This window comes from Haemaphysalis longicornis, unplaced genomic scaffold (assembly GCF_048455015.1).
Source record: "Haemaphysalis longicornis isolate Haplotype H1 unplaced genomic scaffold, Haemaphysalis longicornis Haplotype H1 scaffold_4, whole genome shotgun sequence".
In the NCBI taxonomy this organism is placed as follows: domain Eukaryota; kingdom Metazoa; phylum Arthropoda; class Arachnida; order Ixodida; family Ixodidae; genus Haemaphysalis; species Haemaphysalis longicornis.
In genome coordinates this window covers 14,978,058-14,999,151 of record NW_027526361.1, presented here as the reverse complement: position 1 = coordinate 14,999,151, position 21,094 = coordinate 14,978,058, and the positions used below count along the sequence as shown (strand labels likewise).

The 21,094-nt window shown below is 46.5% G+C and overlaps 1 protein-coding gene and 1 long non-coding RNA gene across 3 annotated transcripts in view; one reads left to right on the top strand and one right to left on the bottom strand.

Annotated features, from left to right (window-relative positions):
• The window catches only part of LOC144178287 (uncharacterized), an 84,284-nt gene that overhangs the window by 58,383 nt on the left and 4,807 nt on the right, over positions 1-21,094 (top strand). For both annotated transcript variants that reach the window (XM_077706026.1, XM_077706025.1), the window contains exons 2-5: positions 3,644-3,675; positions 14,760-14,959; positions 19,091-19,236; positions 19,901-20,163. In XM_077706026.1, the coding sequence (XP_077562152.1) occupies positions 3,644-3,675; positions 14,760-14,959; positions 19,091-19,236; positions 19,901-20,163 (641 nt within the window). The remainder of the gene's footprint in view (positions 1-3,643; positions 3,676-14,759; positions 14,960-19,090; positions 19,237-19,900; positions 20,164-21,094) is intronic.
• LOC144178288 (uncharacterized) overlaps positions 14,809-21,094 on the bottom strand; it is a 64,040-nt gene continuing 57,754 nt past the window's right edge. The window contains exon 5 of the long non-coding RNA XR_013323986.1: positions 14,809-14,933. This is a non-coding gene — a long non-coding RNA (uncharacterized LOC144178288). The remainder of the gene's footprint in view (positions 14,934-21,094) is intronic.

Here is a 21,094-nt window from a genome sequence, read left to right as displayed (position 1 = left end):
AAGAAAAGGATATATATATATATATTATACATAATTTAAAAAACGAGGAGGAAACGAGCTCCTCCTTAGTCCCTCACTTTCTTGCTTTCCCGTGGTGATTTCAGGGCCATGCAGCGTCTTTCTCTTATCCTATAGCCTCGCCTACCTTGATTACGCCCCCTTTCCCCTCTGTTCTCCGGCACTACTCCAACGCTCCCCCCCCCCCCCTTGCGTTCTGGGGCCTCGCATACTTCTGTGTCGCGTAGAGCCTACGTTTTGCTTGATACATCTCCTTGCTCCGCCCACACCTGAAATGTATTTAAACCCACCTGATCTGCACTTTTTGTATCTTTGAAATAACCGGTCCCCGGTCGAAACGTTAGAATAAATGTTATGTTTTTCAAAAAAAAAAAAAAGAATAAATGTTGTTATGCTTTTCAGTTTGACTTCTGTATCGGACAGCTAACCTCATAGCCAGGAATCTTTTCTCTTACTATATATATATATATATATATATATATATATATATATATATATATATATATATATATATATATATATATATATATATATATATCGATAGAGAGAGAGAATTAGTGAAAAGTGGGATAGACCTGGCAAATAGTACGAAAGTTTTGTAATTATGTTAAGGCAATTGGACTTGCATTCATGAGAGTAGAATACAAACACGCTGCTAGATACGACCAAAGTCCTTCAATGCTATTAAGGGACTCTGATACGACTGAGGTAGCAACGGAGAGAGCATTAGGTGTGAGTGAAATCGGTTTTTCTATGTAATTATGACTCTTTTCGCCACACAGTCCTCTTTGGTGCTCTGGCCGCTTTATGTCTGGCACACCAGACGAAGCTATCATGGAAGTGAAGACGTATGCAACTTCCGTAGTGTGTCCGTATCTTTTAAATGCTTGGCGAGTGAAAATGTTGGCCCAATAGCAAGTTCTCTCAGGCTCAATTTTCCTTCGGGAGTGCCGCATTGTAGAGCGCCCGTGTGGGGCTTGTAGCACTTTGTTGAATAATTGAATTTGCTTTAAAGCAAAGTCAATGCCCCCGACTATGCCAACCCTCCTCTGCATCCTCTATAAGTAAGCGACGACATTATTATACGTTACGGTAAATAATGAAGTGGACAGCGCCTTTCCTATTGGCACGAGGCTTCTTCGCCATTGTCGTCATTTTCCTTAGAGCGAGAAATACTGTAAAGCCAGAAACCGCCACGCCCGTAAAACCCACCCGGGCGGAGACTGATTGACACGAACGACAAAAAAATTCCTCCATCTCCACGAAGTGAATGATGATGAGATGGGCGAAGAAAAAATGCTTATCGGTAAAACCGTGAAACATTCGCCCGCACATCATATAAAGACTCGACACGTCAACCTTTCCACCGCTCCGTTGACAATCCCGTCGACGACGTCGATGTTTGTGGTAGTTAAGTAGGGGTTGTTTTGGACGATGAAAATCTCTATGGGTAAGTTGGCGAATTCGGTGTGTGACATTTTAGCCACCTTGGCCGTCACCTTCTGCAGAGCGTCTTGTGTCGTGTACCTCCGGTACGTGTCTTGAGCTCGCAGGCGACGAACGGCAACCTCTTCTTCTTCCTCTTCTCCTTGTTGGGTAGCAACGAACGCGTTGAACGTTTTGTCCTCTTCGGCCAATCTTTGGTTTGCCAATTCCTAGGGGGATCCTGCCACAATCATTACTAATGTGCCGTGCCGTATACAGCAGCAACGAGGCACGGGATAGAGCCCGAGCAAGAGGAGCTTCGCCCCTAAAAGAAGAATGAACGTTTGGAAAGTAGGAGCAATCATCGCTACGTATGAAGGCCGATCCAACAACAAATCGAGTTCCTTCGCTTATTTACTTTATTGATGCCTGCCATCTTCGCGATTCCAACCCTTTTATTACTTGTACGTAACGCTTGGGACGAGGAAAGAGTGGACGTGAGAGTAGTTTTTTTATTTCTGTTTAATTTCTAGCGAAACCTCACGCCTAGCTGTGCCGCTTCCGTGCTTTAGACACGCTTTCTGAAGTAATGAAATTTCTCCAGCCACCGCCATTATTATTCGTTTAGCCCGGCTTTCTGACCTCTCCTGTCAGTGCGTTAGCGTGTATATGTATTTCCTGCGTGCTTCAAGGGGAGTGGTGGCGCCAACGTGCATTGAAAGCGGCAACTTGTCTGTATTTCGCCTGCCAGCTGCCTGTCCGCTAAATATAACGGTGAGTGTATTACGTATACGAGCCTCGTTGGGCTGTTCACCGGGAACAGTGTGTTGAAGTTTCCAACGGAAGGTACACTCTTGTGCGAATAATTATACGTTACACATCTTTCTACGTAAACTGCGGTTGTGGATGAAGAACGCTTATGGCCGGCCATTGCGATCGATACCATGAGGTATGCATTTAGAATCGTTCAGTTCTGTCGGTGCGGGAGGTTTTTGTCGATAAACTGATGAATTCGCTTCACCCAACCTCACCCTGCCCTCCCTCCACTCTGTTCACCCCATCTACCGTTGTTGCAACTCTGTACCCGCGTTAACTTTCACCAATTCCTCGATCGGCGGACAACGATAGTGCTATGTTTATGCGAAATATAGCAAAAACATACTGATAGTATAACACTACCCAGTCTAAAATCAGAACAAGAATACCGCGAAACCTTAACAAGAATTTCTGTCGTACGACAAAAACTTTGTTGGGACAACAGACCTGTTCTTGCTACAAAGCCACCTGTTGTTACTATACACATTTCAATCGTAACGACAAAGTCACTTTTCTCAACGACAAACATTCCTGTAGTCACAACAGAACTGCCATTTACTTACGCTACTCTTCACAATGGGCAATAACATTCAAACCATGTGCAACTACTGATGGAACATCAGGATCACGACAGGACAGGAACTCGCCACGACGGAACATCAAAATGAGGACAGGAATACGGCACATGACAGAACATCAGAATCCCTACAGGGCAAGAATACGAAAAGACGACAGTACGACACGCGAAACGCGAAAATACGACTAAACTACAGACATTTTTCTTGTCACTTTCGACTGGGTAGTACGTCTAGCGCAGTAAAACCGGCGTGTGCTTTCGTTACAGTGGGCCTTTTGCTTCCTTCCCCTTTGCCTCCTCTCCCCAGCAGTCCTTTCTCTTCAGATAAAAACTTTAATGCTGTTTTGAAGGAAATACTTTTAAACAATTGAAATACTTAAATTTGATGGATGAGGGACTCAGGCAAATGTTAAGAACGGCAGCGTTACGACGAACGGCGCTTTCATTACGGTAAAAAATTGTGCTCATAAGGAGCAGGTTTTTCAGTGATCCTTTCTTTTATGCTTTGTACGGCTAAAAATATTTTAGTTTATGTATTCAACTTGGCACCTTGGCGAGGCTGCCGAGTGCACTAAGAAGCCAATAACATTTATAATTTTAGTCGTTTTTTTTTTTCATTCCTTCTATTTTCCTTTCTCGTTTTCTATGTCTTACAAATCCACGCATGTAGTCCCCAAAAACGTGGCGAAGATCAGCGTAAGGATTTCTTGATAGATGATGGAATAAAGTTGATTAAGAGTTGCTCCTTCTTTAAAGAGTTGACACCCCTTCTGATGTACGTGTTCCTTCTATTCTTTCTCATTGCAGGTTATGAGAGGAGCCAAAACGAAGTCGATGCGGTGAGTGGCATACTGGCTGTGCTTACTTTCATCGTAATCTATACGGCTTCCAATTGGGGGAACGAGCCAATGACGTTAGTATGTCCAACGCCGCCTGTATAAACATTGCCTAACGCGTGAGCGAAAAATGCCCAAACAGCCACTCTCCTGTTGCTCTCTCCTACCCTTCCCCATAGAGTTTCTTAGGCCTCTGCGATTTGCTGCCGGCGGCGCGCCGCCCCGCCGGTAGCCGATCGCGGAGGCCACGCCCTTCCCCGCTCCGTAGCCTTCCACTGTGCTTTCGTGTCCGCCAGCCAGCGCCGCTTCTCGGAAACTATGCAAAATAGTGGAAAGTTTGTTTAGCATTCCCGAGGCGGCGCTCCTACGCCTTCTTGTTTTTAACCATGCCTGTCTGTCTTGGTCTGTCACTGATAAAACTTCATTTGTCACGAAGCAAAATCCCTTGCGCTGCCGCAGGCTGATGCCGGCTTTGCGCGCTTGTCTACTCGGATCACAGGCCCTGAAATTTTCTGAGTGGGGCATCCCACCTCTATCACCTCCGCATTTCAGTCCGCCGCCGTCTTTATCTTTGGAGAAATGCAGCAAGTATGAAGCGAGCGACACGTTGAACGAGATCCCCAGTGCGCCACAGAACTCGCGCCCCGTCGCGGCTAAGATGCAAGCGAAACGGCCCTTGAAGCCCAACAGGCAAGCTGACAGACACACGTCGAAGTGGGTGCAGCGTTCGCGACTCGCGAGCAGTGACGTAAGGGGAGATGTCCGCCGGCACGCGCCACATAGCGGATCAGTGCCTGAACTAAGCGTCCCTACCCGTGGCCTCCGCGATCGGCTACCGGCGGCGCGCCGTTGCTCCTGCCGTTCCAATCGCCCGGAGAGAGCGTAATTCCGAAGAGGCCGTTTCGCCGTTTTCCGCCGCACCGCGGCGCGCGTAGCCTAAGGTCGTTTTCCCTGGCGCGGGTGGGTGCAGAGGACGAAAACTCGGCCTTCGCAGCCTGTGTTCGACGTTTAATAAAAAAGTTACCGCACACCAATGCAGGTGAAAGGTAGAAGTGGTTACTGGTGCCATTAGGGTATTTACCGGTGCTTTGAATTTTTGACGTAGACTATGCCCGGGGTGATGCATAAGTGAATTCATTGCACAGTAGTACTCTTTTTTGTAGTCATGCATGGTTCCAAGACACAACACGTTTTCCGGTTTTATTTCTGAAAATCTCGTACATGTTCTTTGGAACGCACGGAATGCATATTCCGTGCGTTCCAAGCAAGAACCAAATTATGGGAATTCAACCGACCGAAATCCAACCAGAGAGACTTCCAGTCTACCATAAATGGACGTGGTCTAAGTAATGTAATAAAAATCTTTACCCGAGTTACGATTGGTATAGTTCTCCACTTGATGTTTTTATTCACTAATATCCCGAACAACGTACTTACAGCCGATGTTGTGCATACAGATATTAGTGATCAGCTTAACTGCTCACAGAAAAAAATAATGCCCTTAATATGTCATGACAACAAATTAGCAAATCTAGAAATTCAGAAACAGTCTTTCGAAAAAATACATATGTAGAGTCGATAGCGATATGAAAGGCATCGCGGAATATCATGACTTTTTCACTCACGGCAAATAATTTGGTAGCGTGATTGCAGTAGGTACTTGAAACTCCTAAGCAAATTAAATAAAACGCAAAAATATGATTGATTCGTACCCGTGGAAGCCTGACAGTTGACTATCGTAGTCGCCTGCCTATAAACAATACACGAGAGCTTACAGGTATTACGCTGTTTTCGCGCACGCACATACACACGCACGCACACACGCACACACACGCACGCACACACGCACGCACACACACACACACACACACACACACACACACACACACACACACACACACACACACACACACACACACACACACACACAACGGATACCCAGAGCGTTCGAAAACACTTAAAAGGCAAAAAAAGCATATATTCGCGCGAAAATGATGTAACAGCGAAAAAAGAATTCAGCACGCTGGCATTCACTCTGCCCGAGATGACAGAACCCTTCTCGGCATTCGCTTTTCAAGCAAACGACCACTAAAGCTGTGTGCAAAGGCAATCGTGGGTGTTAAACAACGTACGTTAAACAACTTTGTACTTGCAGGATCGAGTCAAAACACAGAGACCATATATTCAAGTTTTCTATCCCGAAGACGCGACAACGAAGGCTGATTTACAACTCAAAGCGCAGGCAGCGTCGGCCAGACGAGCCTCGCTTCAACCTTAGGCTAACGGCGCCGCCTCGCGGCGTGTGTCGGAGTTAGCAAAATTGCACCGCTCCCCTTGCTTCCGCGCCGAATGGGACGGCCGGAGCAACGGCGCGCCGCCGGTAGCAAATCGCGGAGGCCACGCCCTACCCTTCCAATTGAAAAGCGCGCGACGCGTCAGGCAATGGTAATACAGGCGGCGTTGGTACGTCCGTGTAATACTATGGTCCCTAGGGACCATAGTAATACGTTGGTGGGACTAACCACCATGTTCTAGGTGGTGGCAGTAATCCTTTGCATATTCGAAGCATACCTTGTCGGACACAGCAGAGGTTTCTTTTATGGGTCAATTTTTTAAGGTTAATTGCTTTTCTTATGTCAAATTTTTGAGCAACCGCGGTCGATGCCAACCCGCAATGATGCACGTCAAACATTTGGCAGCGTTATGCTGGCTCCGGAGAAGAAATCTATCCGGTAACTGATGAGGCCGAGCTTGCAGTGCAGAGGTGAGCAGTCCGTGACGAAAGCAAAATGACTTTGCTGAACTAAGACTTGAACAGAAGGCTGACAATGGCTGGATTAAGCTTGGCTTTCGACATTCCTAGGCAGCGGAGCGCCTGCCGCAGAGTCAACGTCCTGGGGTGCAGCCGAAGTCCCTGTAAATCCTACAAGCGCACGAAAAACAAGTCCGCATGGCTCAGCAGCAGCAACCTTACCTCTGCCATAACAGTATTTAGTAATGTAGCATATATTTAGACAAACGACTGTTCCAATTTACAGCACCGAGGCATGGTTCCTACATGGCAGTCTGGCAATATTGCTTAGCGAAAAGTAAACCCTGGCTACAGCTAAGGCAAGGAGCAGGTACATAGCCTAGGGTAGCAATATTCTTTCAATTAAGATGCAATTTGCTATTTACAAGCAGAAATCAAAACACAGCATCTAAGTTTTAAAAAAAAAAAGATATATTTGAACAACAAACACAACAGGCTGTTCGGCGCTAAGACCTCGAACCTCGCGGATGGGTGATCTCGTCCTCCTTGAATCCGGTGGAGGTCACCCCGTTCCCGTTTTTTTTTTTTTGCGTACGCATGCACACACGCTCACGCACGCACGCGCGCGAGCACAGCGAGAGAGCGACAGAGTTCAAACTTGTATCACCGCAGCCCCATGTGGCGTCTTACATGGGAGATTGCACCCGCATGTGCACACACGTGTAGGTTCTGAATTTAAGGTAGTAATAAATATTATTGCCTCTATTGCCTATTTAAATCCTATTTTCCACAGCCACTTGGGAGCAGGGCTGCGACGCGGGACATCGCAATTTGCCTGGATCATCACCAAAACAACTATTCTGATGGCAGTTTGAGTGATTGATTGTGTACGGTTTAACGCGCCGACGCAACGCAAGCGATGAGGCGCGCCGTAGTGAAGGGCTCCGGATTAATTTTGACCACCTGGGGATCTGTACCGTGCGCCGAAATCTCGTACACACAGGCGTTTTTGCTTTTTGCCTCCATCAGAAAAGCGGCCGCCACGCCGGGAATCAAACCCGCGTCCTCGTGCTCAACAGCACAACGCCTTAGCCACTGAGCCAGCGCGGCGGGTGTTGGTGGCAGTCGCTAACATCTGACGCACTACGGCTTCCAGCCTGCCCCACGTGCAACTGGAAATGCGCATCTTACGGGCGCTTCAGACTTCGAACGCGACCTTAGGCGTTAGCTGAAGAAAAAAAGGGAAAGTGGATTTCTTCGTTTACTGTCAACCGGTTTCCCCCTTTTCTGTCAAATCTACTCCCCAACTTTGAGCACCCCAGTTAAAACTCTGATCTCCCTAGATGCCCGTCCGTGTGTTGTTACATCCCGTATGGGTCTGAACACCTGAGTAGAAGAGTGGCTACATAAGGATGAGTTCACCCTTAAAAAGGAGCCAAATGTGGAAGAACCGGGGGCATTCTCAAATGCGACGCCGATGCCGGAGCGTGTTGCCCGAACAATGAGGCTTGATGCTTTCGGCATGCTTTATGTGTGTGTGAGCATTGTTGCAGGCTGTTTACTTGGTTCTTTTAGGCGGAAGGTAAGAAATGGGAATAGAGGATGAGGAAACTAAACAAGACCGGGCAACACAAAGAGAAAAGAAGTTGCGTTCTTCAATTCCGTATTCACCGATCCGACGTCAACTGCTTAACGCCTCGCCTGTTTTTATTGTCGTTGCTTTTCTTGCTGTTATTGTTATTTGCTTTCTTTGTTCCTGGTCTTGCTTACTTCTTCTTTAGTGGTTGGCAGTTTCGGAAGCGAAATAAGAAAGGGTATCCCACACCTCGGGCTAAAAACAGTGCTGTTCGCATTCTCGGAATTGGATTCCGAAAGTTGTGGCTCAGTCTTACGTTGCATGACAAAATGAATAGCAATCACAAATTGAAACGAGCCAGCGCTGGTGGGTAGGCGGGCATGGTAAATAGGCGACCAACTGGAACGTTGGGGTAGAAATACGCAGCACGATAGAAATGCCGTAAGATACCACGATTCTTGCGATGAAAACAAGCACAACACTGGAATATTGAAATGATGCAGAGTGCGGACCGAGCTGACGGTCTGCAACCGTACAGCTAGAATTCGGAACGTGCGTTCTCGGTCATAAATAGATATAAGGCTTTTTTTCGGACTGAGCAAAATTCACGTAAAACGAATTTCAGAAAAAATCGAGTTTGTTACCGGACCTGACGGCAACGCTGTCAAAGCCATTGTATGACATGTGTTACATGTCAGCTAGGGAAATTTTACGGCCACAAGTGATTTAACAAATCTCCAGTGAATTTGAGCAATAATAGGATGATAAGTTCAGGTTTGCGCGTATTGAAACATTTAATTAGATGCGAAATTATTATAAAATTTATTGCAATTGACTTTCAAAAACGGTGGCATCGAGTATTAGTAGAATAGGCATTAAACATATGCCACACAGCTTCAAGGACAGTAACACTATACACTAAGAGGACGTTAGTTCTCTTGGCCGCATTAGCAGCGCTCTTGGAATTCCGCAGGATAATTTTCTTGGACACGCGTGACGACGCTCAAGAAGTAAGCAAGGTGTAATCGATTTGCCATAAATTTCCAAAAGACTTCACAAGAACGCTGCTCATTACTTCTTAACCTGATGATGTGGCTCCTACCCACAGGGAGGGGGGCATTATCCACGGCTTGTAAGCGGTGGCTAATAATTTAAGTACTAAAATGGTAAATATGGGAAAAAAAATAACCAGATTTACTCCGTAGGGGCGGGGGAGACGAGAGAAAATGATTGTTTCATATATCTCAGTTCCATATCGTTCACTTTTTCTGTTCACTTTGTCGTCGACGTCTGGGGACAGGTCTTTCGCCCATGTCTTAATTCCTGTCGGCCTTCATGATAAGCCAGGTCCGAAAAGCAAAAAAAAAAAGAACGCCCAGGAATCGGTCCGAACAGTCACGTCAAAAGCACACTCCCTCTGGGCAAATGCATCTGGCTCATTTTCGATACAAACTACGATCTGCGTACACGTTTGCAGGGCGTTATCTGACCTATATTTTTGCCACCAATTTTCTGGGGGAAAGCTGCCGAGCTTTTCTTGTCACGGCAGTTTTAAGACTTCGTTTCGGTTTGTGGATTTGGCTCATGTCGAAAAAAATACGCCTCTTATAATATTAATAATAGTTCCTTGATCTTCGCTCCGAAATTGATAGGGAAGATCGAAACAAAAGTTTAGAAAAAAGGAAAGAAGAGAAAAAAAAAACAGCTTGACTTGTTTTCTACTCCCAATTGAGGAAAAAAACGAACATATACAAAGAAGAGCGGCAAACAGGGCAGAATACATCGTCCCCTTGCACTTTGCACACATGAAAAAAAAATATACGATACCAAACACAGCAAACAACGCGTAATTGTTTGAACAAAAAAAAATCAAGACTGGAAACAGGCTTTGTCATTACACATGTTGATATTCATTTCATGTCAGATGTAACATAATAAGCATATATATATATACAAATATATATATATATATATATATACATATATATATATATATATATATATATATATATATATATATATATATATATATATATATATATATATATATATATATATATATATATATATATATATATATATATATATATATATATATATAGAAGCACACAACCGTGTGCATACGCATAGATAAAGTTACATATACATACACATACAGATATACATACACGCATCCATGTACGTCTGCACAGAAGAACGGACATAGAGTATGTTACGCATCACCCAAGTTCCCGTTCCCTTTCCTAGAATAGAATACCGGCGTTTTGCAGCATGTAGGGCATTATTCGTGACCATTGCAGCGGGACCCGATTTTGTGTCGTTATGAAGTATTTCTCACCATCAACATCACCATCTCTCTTTCTCTGTCTCTCTCTTTCTGAGGAAAATAACGTTGCTTATGCTTGTGAGACTTCCTTCGCGAGTGGCCCACGTACGAGTGCATCGGCCTCTATGGATCACCCCATCCTACCAGCGTCGCTTACGTCGAAGTTCATAAGCGTCCTTTCTAGCGCGCTTCCAAGAGTGTGTAGTTTCATAAGCAGCAACTACTTCCTTAAAAAAAGAAATTCAATTTTTTCGCTCAAATTAAGCTCTACAAATGAGGGTTCGATTTGCCACGAAAAGTTGAAGTTCTAACGATATGGTTGAATATCTACGGAATAACTTATGTCATCGTGTAGGCGTTCCTTAATACGAGCAGAAATTTTGCCCAAAATGAGGTTCCTATTATAACAAAAACTGGCGAAGCTTGCACTAAGTCGCTCGCGCAAGGCTCGAACAATAGCGAAGCTGCTGAATTTCTTTCTACGTGACCACTGAAAGACAAGTGAACTGAGGCGCACTAGTTGGTGCATGATGCTAATTAAAAAAACAGCGCTAGAAACGATACTACAGGCAGAAAGACACACTATTTCTTCCTGTCGTATCGTTTTTAGCGCTGTTTTTCTAAGTAGCACTGAAAGACATATCACCACGAATTTCTACAAGTTTGAAATTCTTTATTCACGTGTTTCGTCTTCGCTTCGCACGGTGATAGTAGTAGTTATCATCATATACATCCATATCTTCGTGTTCCTCTTGCCAAGCATTACATGCGCGGTAGGAGCGGTAGCGCTTGACAAGAGCTTAGGCACAGTGGCGGTGCGTGCGTGCAGGACGCATGCGCAGTGTTCAGTCGTGTCGAGGATCCGAAGAGCAGCTTTTGCGCCAGCTGCGGCGTTGTTGGTTGCTAGGCAACGCGAGGCGCTCCTCGAGGTTTTCGCCAGTACATTTTTTTTCGCTATAGCCACTGCGAGAGGCGGGGACGCTCGGCGGTCACGGCGTGGCACGCGCTCACGAGCGCTCGGTATTTTCTTGGTATTTTTAGCGCCTTACGCGGCACACATTGCGGCCAGCTACAACAGATGCGCTGTTAAAAGACAAGGAAGAGGAAAGAAGTCGATTCCAATGGCCCAGTGTGAATACCATGACTTCGCGCTCTGCAATAGGACGCCATATTTTCCACTTATGCCAACGGTGTGCTCCTTCTCTGGTTTTGTTTAACTGTCCTTCTTTGATATCACTTCAACGGGGGAAAACAGGAAAAGAAGTAGTAAGGTTCCCCTTGTCCTCTCAGTTTCAGGTACCGCACAGTGAGATTTTGTAGTTCAGTTGAAAGAAAAGATTATAGTAATGACACGTTGTCGGCACATTTGCCGCTTTGTAACGCGTGTGGCGTGTAATATTCACCATTGCACGCGGAATCAACATCAGATGCAAAAATATGGCGCAGAAGTGGTTTCCCCGGTCTGGATGAGTTGAGTCCCAAAAATAACTTCACGCAAAGGAGCGCAGTGTCTCTTCTTGTGAGCCATTATTGATGCAGAAGTTGCCATGGCGGAACAGGCCAAGGGAAGGAAAGATAATGAAGCAAAAATGAAGAAACGTTCGCAGAGAACTGTGTGAATTTTGTGATAAAAGAAGTTGTTCAGCCAGTGGAAAAAGTGGCCGCTGAATCACGGGGACGAGAGTCGAAAAACAGCAAGAACAGAGTAGGCATGAATTATTATCAGCGTTGCCATTTAAAGTACATAGCCTAACCTAGGTGGGTACTCTCAAGTTTGGAATGCCGGAATGTGTTTGCTGTTAACCCGTGGCTGCCGAAACTATTTATCTTCCCCGAACAGCGCTTTTCAAGCTCTATAATGTCCTTCAGTCAGTGTGTGCGCGCCTATTTATTGTCATATTTATGTTAATTCTACTGGGCGTTGCTCCAGTCAGGTCTGCGTTTCTTCCGAGAAGCACCAGGACTAAGCCATAATAAAATTCGCCTTTAAAATCTAATGTTCCCGGCTACCTCTTCTACTATTACTCCAACTCTTAGGTTTGCAGAGAAAAGAAACGACTTCGAATTGCTAGCTCCTGGAGCGCAATATAAAACCTAGACAAAGGGAGGTCGTTCAAAACGACGTTTTTTTCTGCTTCTGAAGCAAAAATGTGGCGAGAAGTCGTTAAACGCATACACGGACCGGCTTATTTTCACCTAAAACGCTTCACAGGAGACAGACTCAGCATGAATACCGAAAGTTCAAAGCTGGGAGAAAGCTGCCGTAATGTGTTTGAGGTTCGTGCTTCTTTCATTGCAATGTTCCTTTTGCGGGTAATTCGGTGAACTAACAGCAGAGCAGTAACGTTCATCGTGGCTAATTTAATAATTACGCGCAAGCATATTTTTGCGAGTAGCATACAAATGCGTGCAACGCAAAGAACCGGGATGCCTTGCATCTGTAAAATAGGTGCGTAGTTGGGCCGGTTAGCACCTGTAATTGTTGTATTAGCGCAGATTTGATTATTTGTACCACCAGAATCAGTAAGGAACAAATAAAAAAATGGCAGCATCTCCCCTCCGTGGTTGATGGCGAGGGTGCAAAGTACGGGGACTCGAAATGACATCCAAGTTGCGCCCCGAGTGACACCCGATTTGCGCCCCGATCGTCATTCGATTTGAGCCGTGAGTTGTACCTTGATTGTTCCTTAAATGAAACTGCAACTCACGGCTCAAATCGAATTTCGCTTGATTTTCGCTTGATGGTGGTGTGTGCATGGATGAACGCGGACGGACATAGGGAGGTCCTAAGGTACTCCGCACTGTTACAGGCCAGGGAGTAAGCCGTTTGACTCTCGAGTACTAACTTGCGGTCGTAGCCCATTGTATAAGACGCCCGACACCAACTCTGTCTGGTCTACCAGCCACAGGCTTGAATCCTGCCGGTGCCTGGGTGTTTTTTTTTTTTTTGAGATTGTAAATGCTATGCGCACGGACGCGGACGGACATTGTGCGGTCCTAAGGTACTCCGCACCTAAAACGCAAACGAAAAATTGACCGCATATCTGCTCCCTTCGCTGCAAATGTTAAAAGACGATAGTCTTCGGCCGCCTCTGCACGTAAATGCCTCTCTTCTCTCCCGCGCTCACCTCTGATGCTCTTCGCCTTCATTTGGACTGTCCCACGAAAAACACAGAAAAGGTTTTCTCAACTCAATTCATTTTACCCGAGTTTCACTCTTTGCGCCATCTACTAAAAACATTTTGCGGCCGTTGAACATGGAACACTGCCACGAGGTCCCTCGCACGGGCTCTTTTTGTATTGTTGGGTCAAACCATTGCTTTCAACATGCATTTTTTATATTAAAAATATCTGGCACACATTCATTTGAAATTAGATTAATGCTGCGTGTACCAGTAGTGCATTGATTGTTTGCCTCAAATGTGCATGTCTGCTCAATTTTCTGCCTCACTTTTGCCACAAATATACTTGTCGACAACGTTGACAAGTATGGTGCATGTTTCTAGATTTAGTGATCCCGAAATGTATTGGCTATATAAACTTCTCCTTCAATGTTGTAACTTTTGGCCGGACGGCTGAATCGAAGAACGGACAAATATACGGACATACAGACAAGCAGAGAAGTAGTCTAAAATTTCGGCGTTGAAGTAGTTGACGAAAGACTCTCGTCTTTAAAAAGGAATAATGCGATGCTCCAGCAACGCATTTATGTATAATAGTTAAGCCAACCTTAAAAGTGCTCGGAGCATGCCATTTTATAGACACGTATGAATAACGGATGCATTTATATAATACTACTTGCTTACATTCCTCTGACAAAATGTTTTTTTTTTTTTTTCAGAAATGCAGTTGGATATCGCAGTGAAGCCGAAAATGAACGGGCTTGACGTAAAGCCTCCCGCCTAAAAAGAAAGCTTGCTTATTAGTAAACCATTCTCACAATTCCTGTTCCATTTTTCCTCGCTTCGGCCTTGCTAAAAAGTATTTGTTTGAGCTTGTAAGGGGCAGGCTGAAACCAGGTCAGTTGCCTTTATCACGCTCATTAGGACACGTTCCGAACATGTCCATAAAAAATTGAAATACTTTGTGATAATTTCGGAAGGGACAAGCAGGAGGCGAGAGAGAGACACTGTGTCCAATGAATGGATGTATACTGATAAGACCACCCTCTGCAGCCTTCGAGGCTGTGGTATGTGAATTTTTCAATTTATGCTTTCAGTCTCTCTTATGGCCCCGTTTCTTGGGCTCCTTCCCTGTTAAGTATACGTTGTTTTTACTTGCCGCGGAGCTATGTGTGCGTAGCACTATGGTAGGCATTCTATGACAGTCGCAAGCTAAGCGATCTCGTACACCGCCGAAATGCGCATTGTTTATATTCAATTTGCGTGCTTCAGCGTGTCTCGTCCTCTGATCGTTGTTCGGCGTCCTTCCAGAGCGAAGCGTATGTCATGCCGGAGGCCTCGTGGCGTGGCTACCCTCGGCTCTTCACAGAGAAGACGTCCTCGCTGCTCAGCGAAGCCCTGCACATGCTGCATAGAGCCAAGGACATTCAGGAGCGCCGATGGCTGCAGAACTTCGTCCAGAGGGTAGCGCAGCTCGCAAGCGATCTGGAACGAAGCATGCTGCAGTTTAGGTGGGTGTTCCCTCGGAATAACATGATTTTAAAATAAAGTTAGCACGACAAAATGAAGTGGTGTAATTACTAAATAGTAATTACGCCACTAATAGGTGTTCGGGATAATTCGGTAAACGAGACCAGATTGTCGCAAGCTATACGTGTCAAAACTCGTATTTCTCGCCCCTCTTCCTGTTGGCGCCTGGTCTTCGACAAACGTACCAATGTTTTTTAGTGCAGTTACTGACTTTAAAATATATTTTTTCAACCGGGAGTCTTGTGAGTTTTGACATCGTAGCGGGCAAGATAAACTAGCCTTAAATCATCGTCATTCAATTTCGCACTGGCGTAGACTCGCACTAAATTCTTTCTTGCGTATTTATAGCTTTGCGGCTCATTCTTCAAATGCATTCGTACGAATTCGTAGAAATAATGAGAGGCAGGATAACCAAAACCCCGAATATTTCATAAGGGCACCAATGGCAATCATATAGCAGTTTTCCTGCATCGTCATAATGCTCTCGTAGGCTCCTTAATTAAGAAGTTACATTCAGAGGAAAACGGAGTGCTTCACCGCTCTACATCAACAACTAAGAAGCCGCTAATCTGTTGCCAATTGATCGGAGATCTCAAGACGCCGACTATTCTTTCCGCCTTTTTACTTTCTTCCTAGTTTCCAAACCGAATCGCAATCAACTATGACGTTTGTTATCATCCAGACTATCGCAAAAAACCCACAACACTTATACGGTGTCTTAATAAACGAACGCAGTGATAGCTATGAGCAGCCTGATATTACTCGGTGGAGGTTTCGGTGGGCGGGTCTTCATACACATTGCATAAACAGCGCACGCAATGCACAACTCGCGCTCGCACAAAAGCCAAACACGTCTTCGCCCGTCGAGAACACAAAAATCATGCACCCCTCCGTCTAACCACGGTGATAGTTAAAGGAGAAGCTTTCTTGTGATGGATTATTTGGGTGGGTAATCCCACACTGCTTGTATGTGCCACTCTAGAGATACGCACCACTTTTCTAGAATACCCACTGCAACTCTCGGGTGTGCAGTCCGTAGGCCAAACGTTCCCGTTTGGGGTGTACGGCGCGAATCGGTACCTGCTGCTTGGCGTTCGCTTCGACCATGTCGAAATCGAGCAATTAGACAGACGCCGGCTTCATAACGCGAGATACCGAGGTTATAATACCGGTACGGGAAGCGTTTTTTCCTTTCACTTCACCCAAAAACATTCATCAACATCGTCAGAGCAAATTCGCTGTCTTGCAGGGCGCTAAAGCTTCGCTTTTAACTCTAAAGCTTCGCTTTTAAAGGGGTCCGTAAATACCTTCCGCCGATGCATGGATCTACATGTAACCGAATAAAGCAATGTATTAGCAATATCCTATTTTGTTAAAGCGATGGGTATTAGCTGAGAAATCGTAAATAAAAAAAAATCAAAACATCCCCCTCGCGAGGGGCACGATCAAATGCAGAGCATTTCCGCGGGGGGCGTGCCTGCAAGCCTTATGGATTACGTATTGGTTGTTGTTGTTGTAATTGTTGTCTTCCAGCGTAGACATTGTCGATGGTGAAACGTGAAACGTGCCGTGAACCCCCTGCCGCGGCTATTACGCAACGTGGAGAGGCTACGACGCAACGTGGCGTGGCTATGACGCAACACAATCCACTTTAATCCAACCCAATCCAAATCCAAGCCAATCCAATCCAATCGAATCCAATCCAATGCCCTTCGCGAGAGAGTGTTATAGCGCCGAAATCGCGCCACCACATGAACGCGAACCGAACGCGGCGAGAGAGGGTGTTGCGAGCGGAGAGAAGGCGAGGAGGACGCGGGGGAGAGGGCGCACCTGTGGCCGACGGTTGAATGAGTCAAGGATATAAGGAGCGTGCGTAACCTTCCATTCTGTGTCGGCTCGGTGGAGCAGTCGGTAAAGTGCCGTGTACCTTGCGTTCCGCCCGCAGAGTCGTGGGATCGAAACCTGGCGCCGGAAGGTATTATTTCTTTATATAGTGTAGGGTGCGGACTACGTAGTGATGCGGACTACGGACGCCAACGCGGGTGACATCGTGAGTTACTAAAATGCTCTGTATTTAAAAAACCGCGCATTATCGTCGCGCCGTGTTTCCTCCTTCTTTCAACTTATTCTTCGCTGTTGACGGCGCGTGAGCCTTCCCTCCCATGATGATGCACTCCTTAGCGGTGACGTACTTCCGCTATTGCGCTCATTAGACTGCCGTCTGCTACGGGCAAGCTTTGTTGACACCATGAATCCCTCACTCCGCTCAAGGCTGGAAAAACGAACGAAAAATCCGGCCGCATGTGTGCGGTGGCCTGGCCTTGTCCTTTCGCGGTGTACGGTGCTGCAGTTGCTATCGGCGGCCCGTGACTTTTTATCGGTGGCGAACTCGCAGCCGCACGGGGAGGATCGTGCGCTCGTTCCCTTTGATGCACTAATCACTGTTTATCCAAAAAGCACCGTATCAGATGTGGCCCCGCTGGTGACGGGTCTTATTTTGCGGCGGTGGCAATTCCTGCCGGCGGCATGTGAAAAAGACATTTTAAACCGATACAGAACCCGTGCACAAAACGCTTCAATCATGTGACCAGTTCAGCTTGGGGCGACGCGTGGTCGAGAGCGGCGACGTTGGCAAAACATTCTCCGCCGCGGCTCTGAGCTTTCCAGCGCTGGAGCGAGCGCCATTTCTTTGACAATCTCAAACATCGGTTGCCATGGCAACAAGGCACAAACCGCTCCTGAAATCAGTTACGGTGGCGTGATCCCGATTCAGCTCGGGGCCCCACCTCGCGGCATGTGGGCACTGCAGGCGAACCACTCACTCCCATTGGGAAGTGCGAGATGCGTTTGGCATTACAGGAGGCGATGGTGTGTGTGTTGTGGACGCCTTTGTTTCGCGATGAAATGCGACGTTGTGCTTCTGCGGGTGGATAGTGCTTCCCATTATCTTTCTCGAGCGACGTACGACTCAACCTCGCATGGGGTATGTGCAGTGCGCGTGGCTAAAAGCCATGTCGGCTTGTGCGCCAGATTTAAGTGACTTGCTGTTCGTACCCGCAAACCGCGCGCGAGGTGAGTGCCGAATTTACGACGGGCAGAAGGAGGCAACCCATCGTCTGTCAATCACGGTTCAGACTTGCAACGCATGTTGTGACGTTGTGTTCGTTGGAAACGCATCTCTGCATTGTTTTGAAGTTGGATAAAATGTATGCGTCAAACCCGGGCATTCGGCTCAGGGCGTTCTCTGCGATTGCATGAAAGAAGTGCCACGGGGCTTCAACGCTTTCTTTATGGAACGTACTCAGGTAACAGAATATCCATGTCGTGTTATGGCCGTGTTGCATTCAATACAAACGGTTAAGCGTTTGTTTACACTTGTTTCGTTTGTCGTAAAATGACCAAGCACTCCGGCACTCCGCTGGCAGATCAGCCGGCGAGCCGATGCTGAGTAGACGACTCATCTCTTTGCCGGAAGTGCGTGAAAAAGCCGCCCAATAGCAGGATGTCGAGCTCATGACGAACATCTGGGAATAGATGATGTAGACATGTGAAGATGGCGGCGTCTAAAAACACGAAGGGAAGGGTGAGAAAAAAGCGGCAAACTTTGCGACAAAAGTGTGAGTTTTCCGCTGCGCGTAAAAGAGTAATACTTGGCACAGATGACGTTGACCACCCAATCTAACGATTGCGCTAGTTCATTTAGTGTGCTCAAAACGCCTTTCAAGGCCCCTTTAAAAATCAACGTTGTTCACTGTAGGATACCAGTCACTGCGACGCCAAAACGCTAATGATCTTACGCATATGCGAGTCTCTCCACAGACGGGCTGCTACTGGACCGAGCCCTTCTCTCACACTATTCACTAAGCGGCAGCCTTGCCGTCACCATGACGTGACATTAAGGGGGACCTTGAGACTAGTAGCTGGGCTGCGCGCATGCACTTTCGGCCACCGGCTGAAATGGTCAGACATACTCGTTCTCCAAGCCGACCGAATTTGAAGGAACTTTAATCAACTATTATCAACTGCTCGCTGTCCAAGGCGCGCCTAAAAGCCGCCTACCAAGACGCATTGTAGAATTATCGCCATATTTTGCCTACCTTCGTCGTCTGCAGGTCGTTTCCAGTGGTTTTTTCGGGGCATCAGAATGTGCAGCAGCCGCAGCAGCACGACAAGCAACAGACTGTTCCCACGACAGGTCAAATCAGTCCACCTCCGTCTCCGTCTTTCTTGGGCAACCGAGTGGCGACAACGACCCAAGGTTCGTGTCCTTTGATATTGTCCCCGAATTGTTGCTCGTTTGTGTTGATAAGTCATAATCCTGATTGCTAGGCCCCGCTGTGGAATACGACTGTCATGTAGGCCATTAACCTGCGGTCACTGCGGTACATCGCAGCTAGGATTAAAGTTTAGAAAGCTCTTTGGCACCGCCTGCACCAAAGAATCCTTTAGAGTGCTAGGTCATGGCTAAAGCTTTTCAAAATTACGATTTTGAAAAAAAAAAAAATACACGTAGAAAACCTTCACAAGACAAGCGCAATGTTTTGTGAATGTCCACCGCATGTTTTCGTTGTTTTGTGTAAGCAGTTATCGCATTCCAACATAATTCAGCTTTTCCTTTGGTTTCAAATGCTTCCAGAAGCTGCCAACATTTGGAGCACGTCTTTAGCGTCCGTCAAAAGCATTCGGGCACCGAAAAAAGAGAGTTGTTGCAGCCGAATATGAGCTCTGTCTGCGTAGTGCACATATGCGAACGGTTGCCAACACGCCGACCTACCTTATTAAGAAGATATGGCCTGGATAGGGCGGAGAATTCCCTAGTTGCCAAAGACCTGAAATGGCGTCCTAAGTTTGAAGATTTTTCTCGATTCCCCGCGCTTCCGAGAGTAATGGCTGGTGGCTTTAAACCGGGTCGTTGAGTACAGGGTCCGTGCAAGACGAAGTCCGGGGCCTGGGCAAGCCGGAGGTGGTCACTCAGCCGAACTTCGTGTCCGACGAAGGCGACTTCCTGACGAGGCAGCTTCGGGAGGAGCGGCTCCGGGCACCCTCGGCATCCCCAGAAGCACGAGGGGCTCGCGATGCAGCTCGCTACACGACGGAGACCTACAGCCTGGAATCGGTCGGACCGGCTTCCATGAAGCCGACAACGCCGCTGAATGGCGGAGACGTCTCCCTCTTCATAGATAAGGTAAGGGTATTAGGAGGCAACTTATACCAGAGGGCTATACGGCTGAAAAGCAAAGCCATTCTCGCATGTTGTTTTTGCGTGCGAAGCATATTCTGGAAACCTTGGAGAGGTGTCTTGGCGTCAATAGGGCGCCACCTTTTTGAAACCGTTACGACAACAGCTGTTTCCCAGTCAATGTGCATCTGTTGTTAAAAGAAGTAATGGAACTGTATTCTTAAAGCACGCTGCCCACCCGATAAAAACGGGTGAAAGTGCCTTAAAGCTTAATATACAAACTTCAGACAAATTGTTTTTATTGCGCCACAGCCTAAAAAACCCTTAAGCTAGATTAGGCGTCAAAAATGCGCCAAAACTAGAAGCGAGAAAAATGGATAGGTTTCTACGTACAAAAAAAAAAAAAAAAAAAAAAAAACTTGGCAGCCCCGGCACTTGGTGCTTGTTCCCCCTCATTGTACAAGTGCTCCCCTTCTGAAATTACCCGCTCCATGTGACGTTCTCTGTGCATCTTGAAGCATAGAGCTTAGTCCTCCAATGGGCACGCCGTCAACTGCCATGAGGTGTTGCCCTTTTCGGTGGTAAGAAATACCTCATTAAAAAGCTCCGGAATAGGCAGCCTTCGCGTAGGTATACATCCCTGGAGATAGGAAATACTCTCATACCAAGAGTCATGATGGGCTTCGCCGAAAAGGCTTGCAGGAAACTGAATGCTCGGACCGCATCATTGTCGTCGCAGAATCCAAGCAGCCGCCCCGAATAGAATATTTGGGCGATTTCTCGAACAATAATTTCAGGAAACGATAAGCTCTGGAAGGAGATTTTTATGGATGGTGGCGCTTACTGGCCCCATATTTGCGGGAATCTACCAGCAAGTGATCTCTAACAACACATATTTCATGGAACGCCTGCGCACAAATATATGGATCGACGCTAC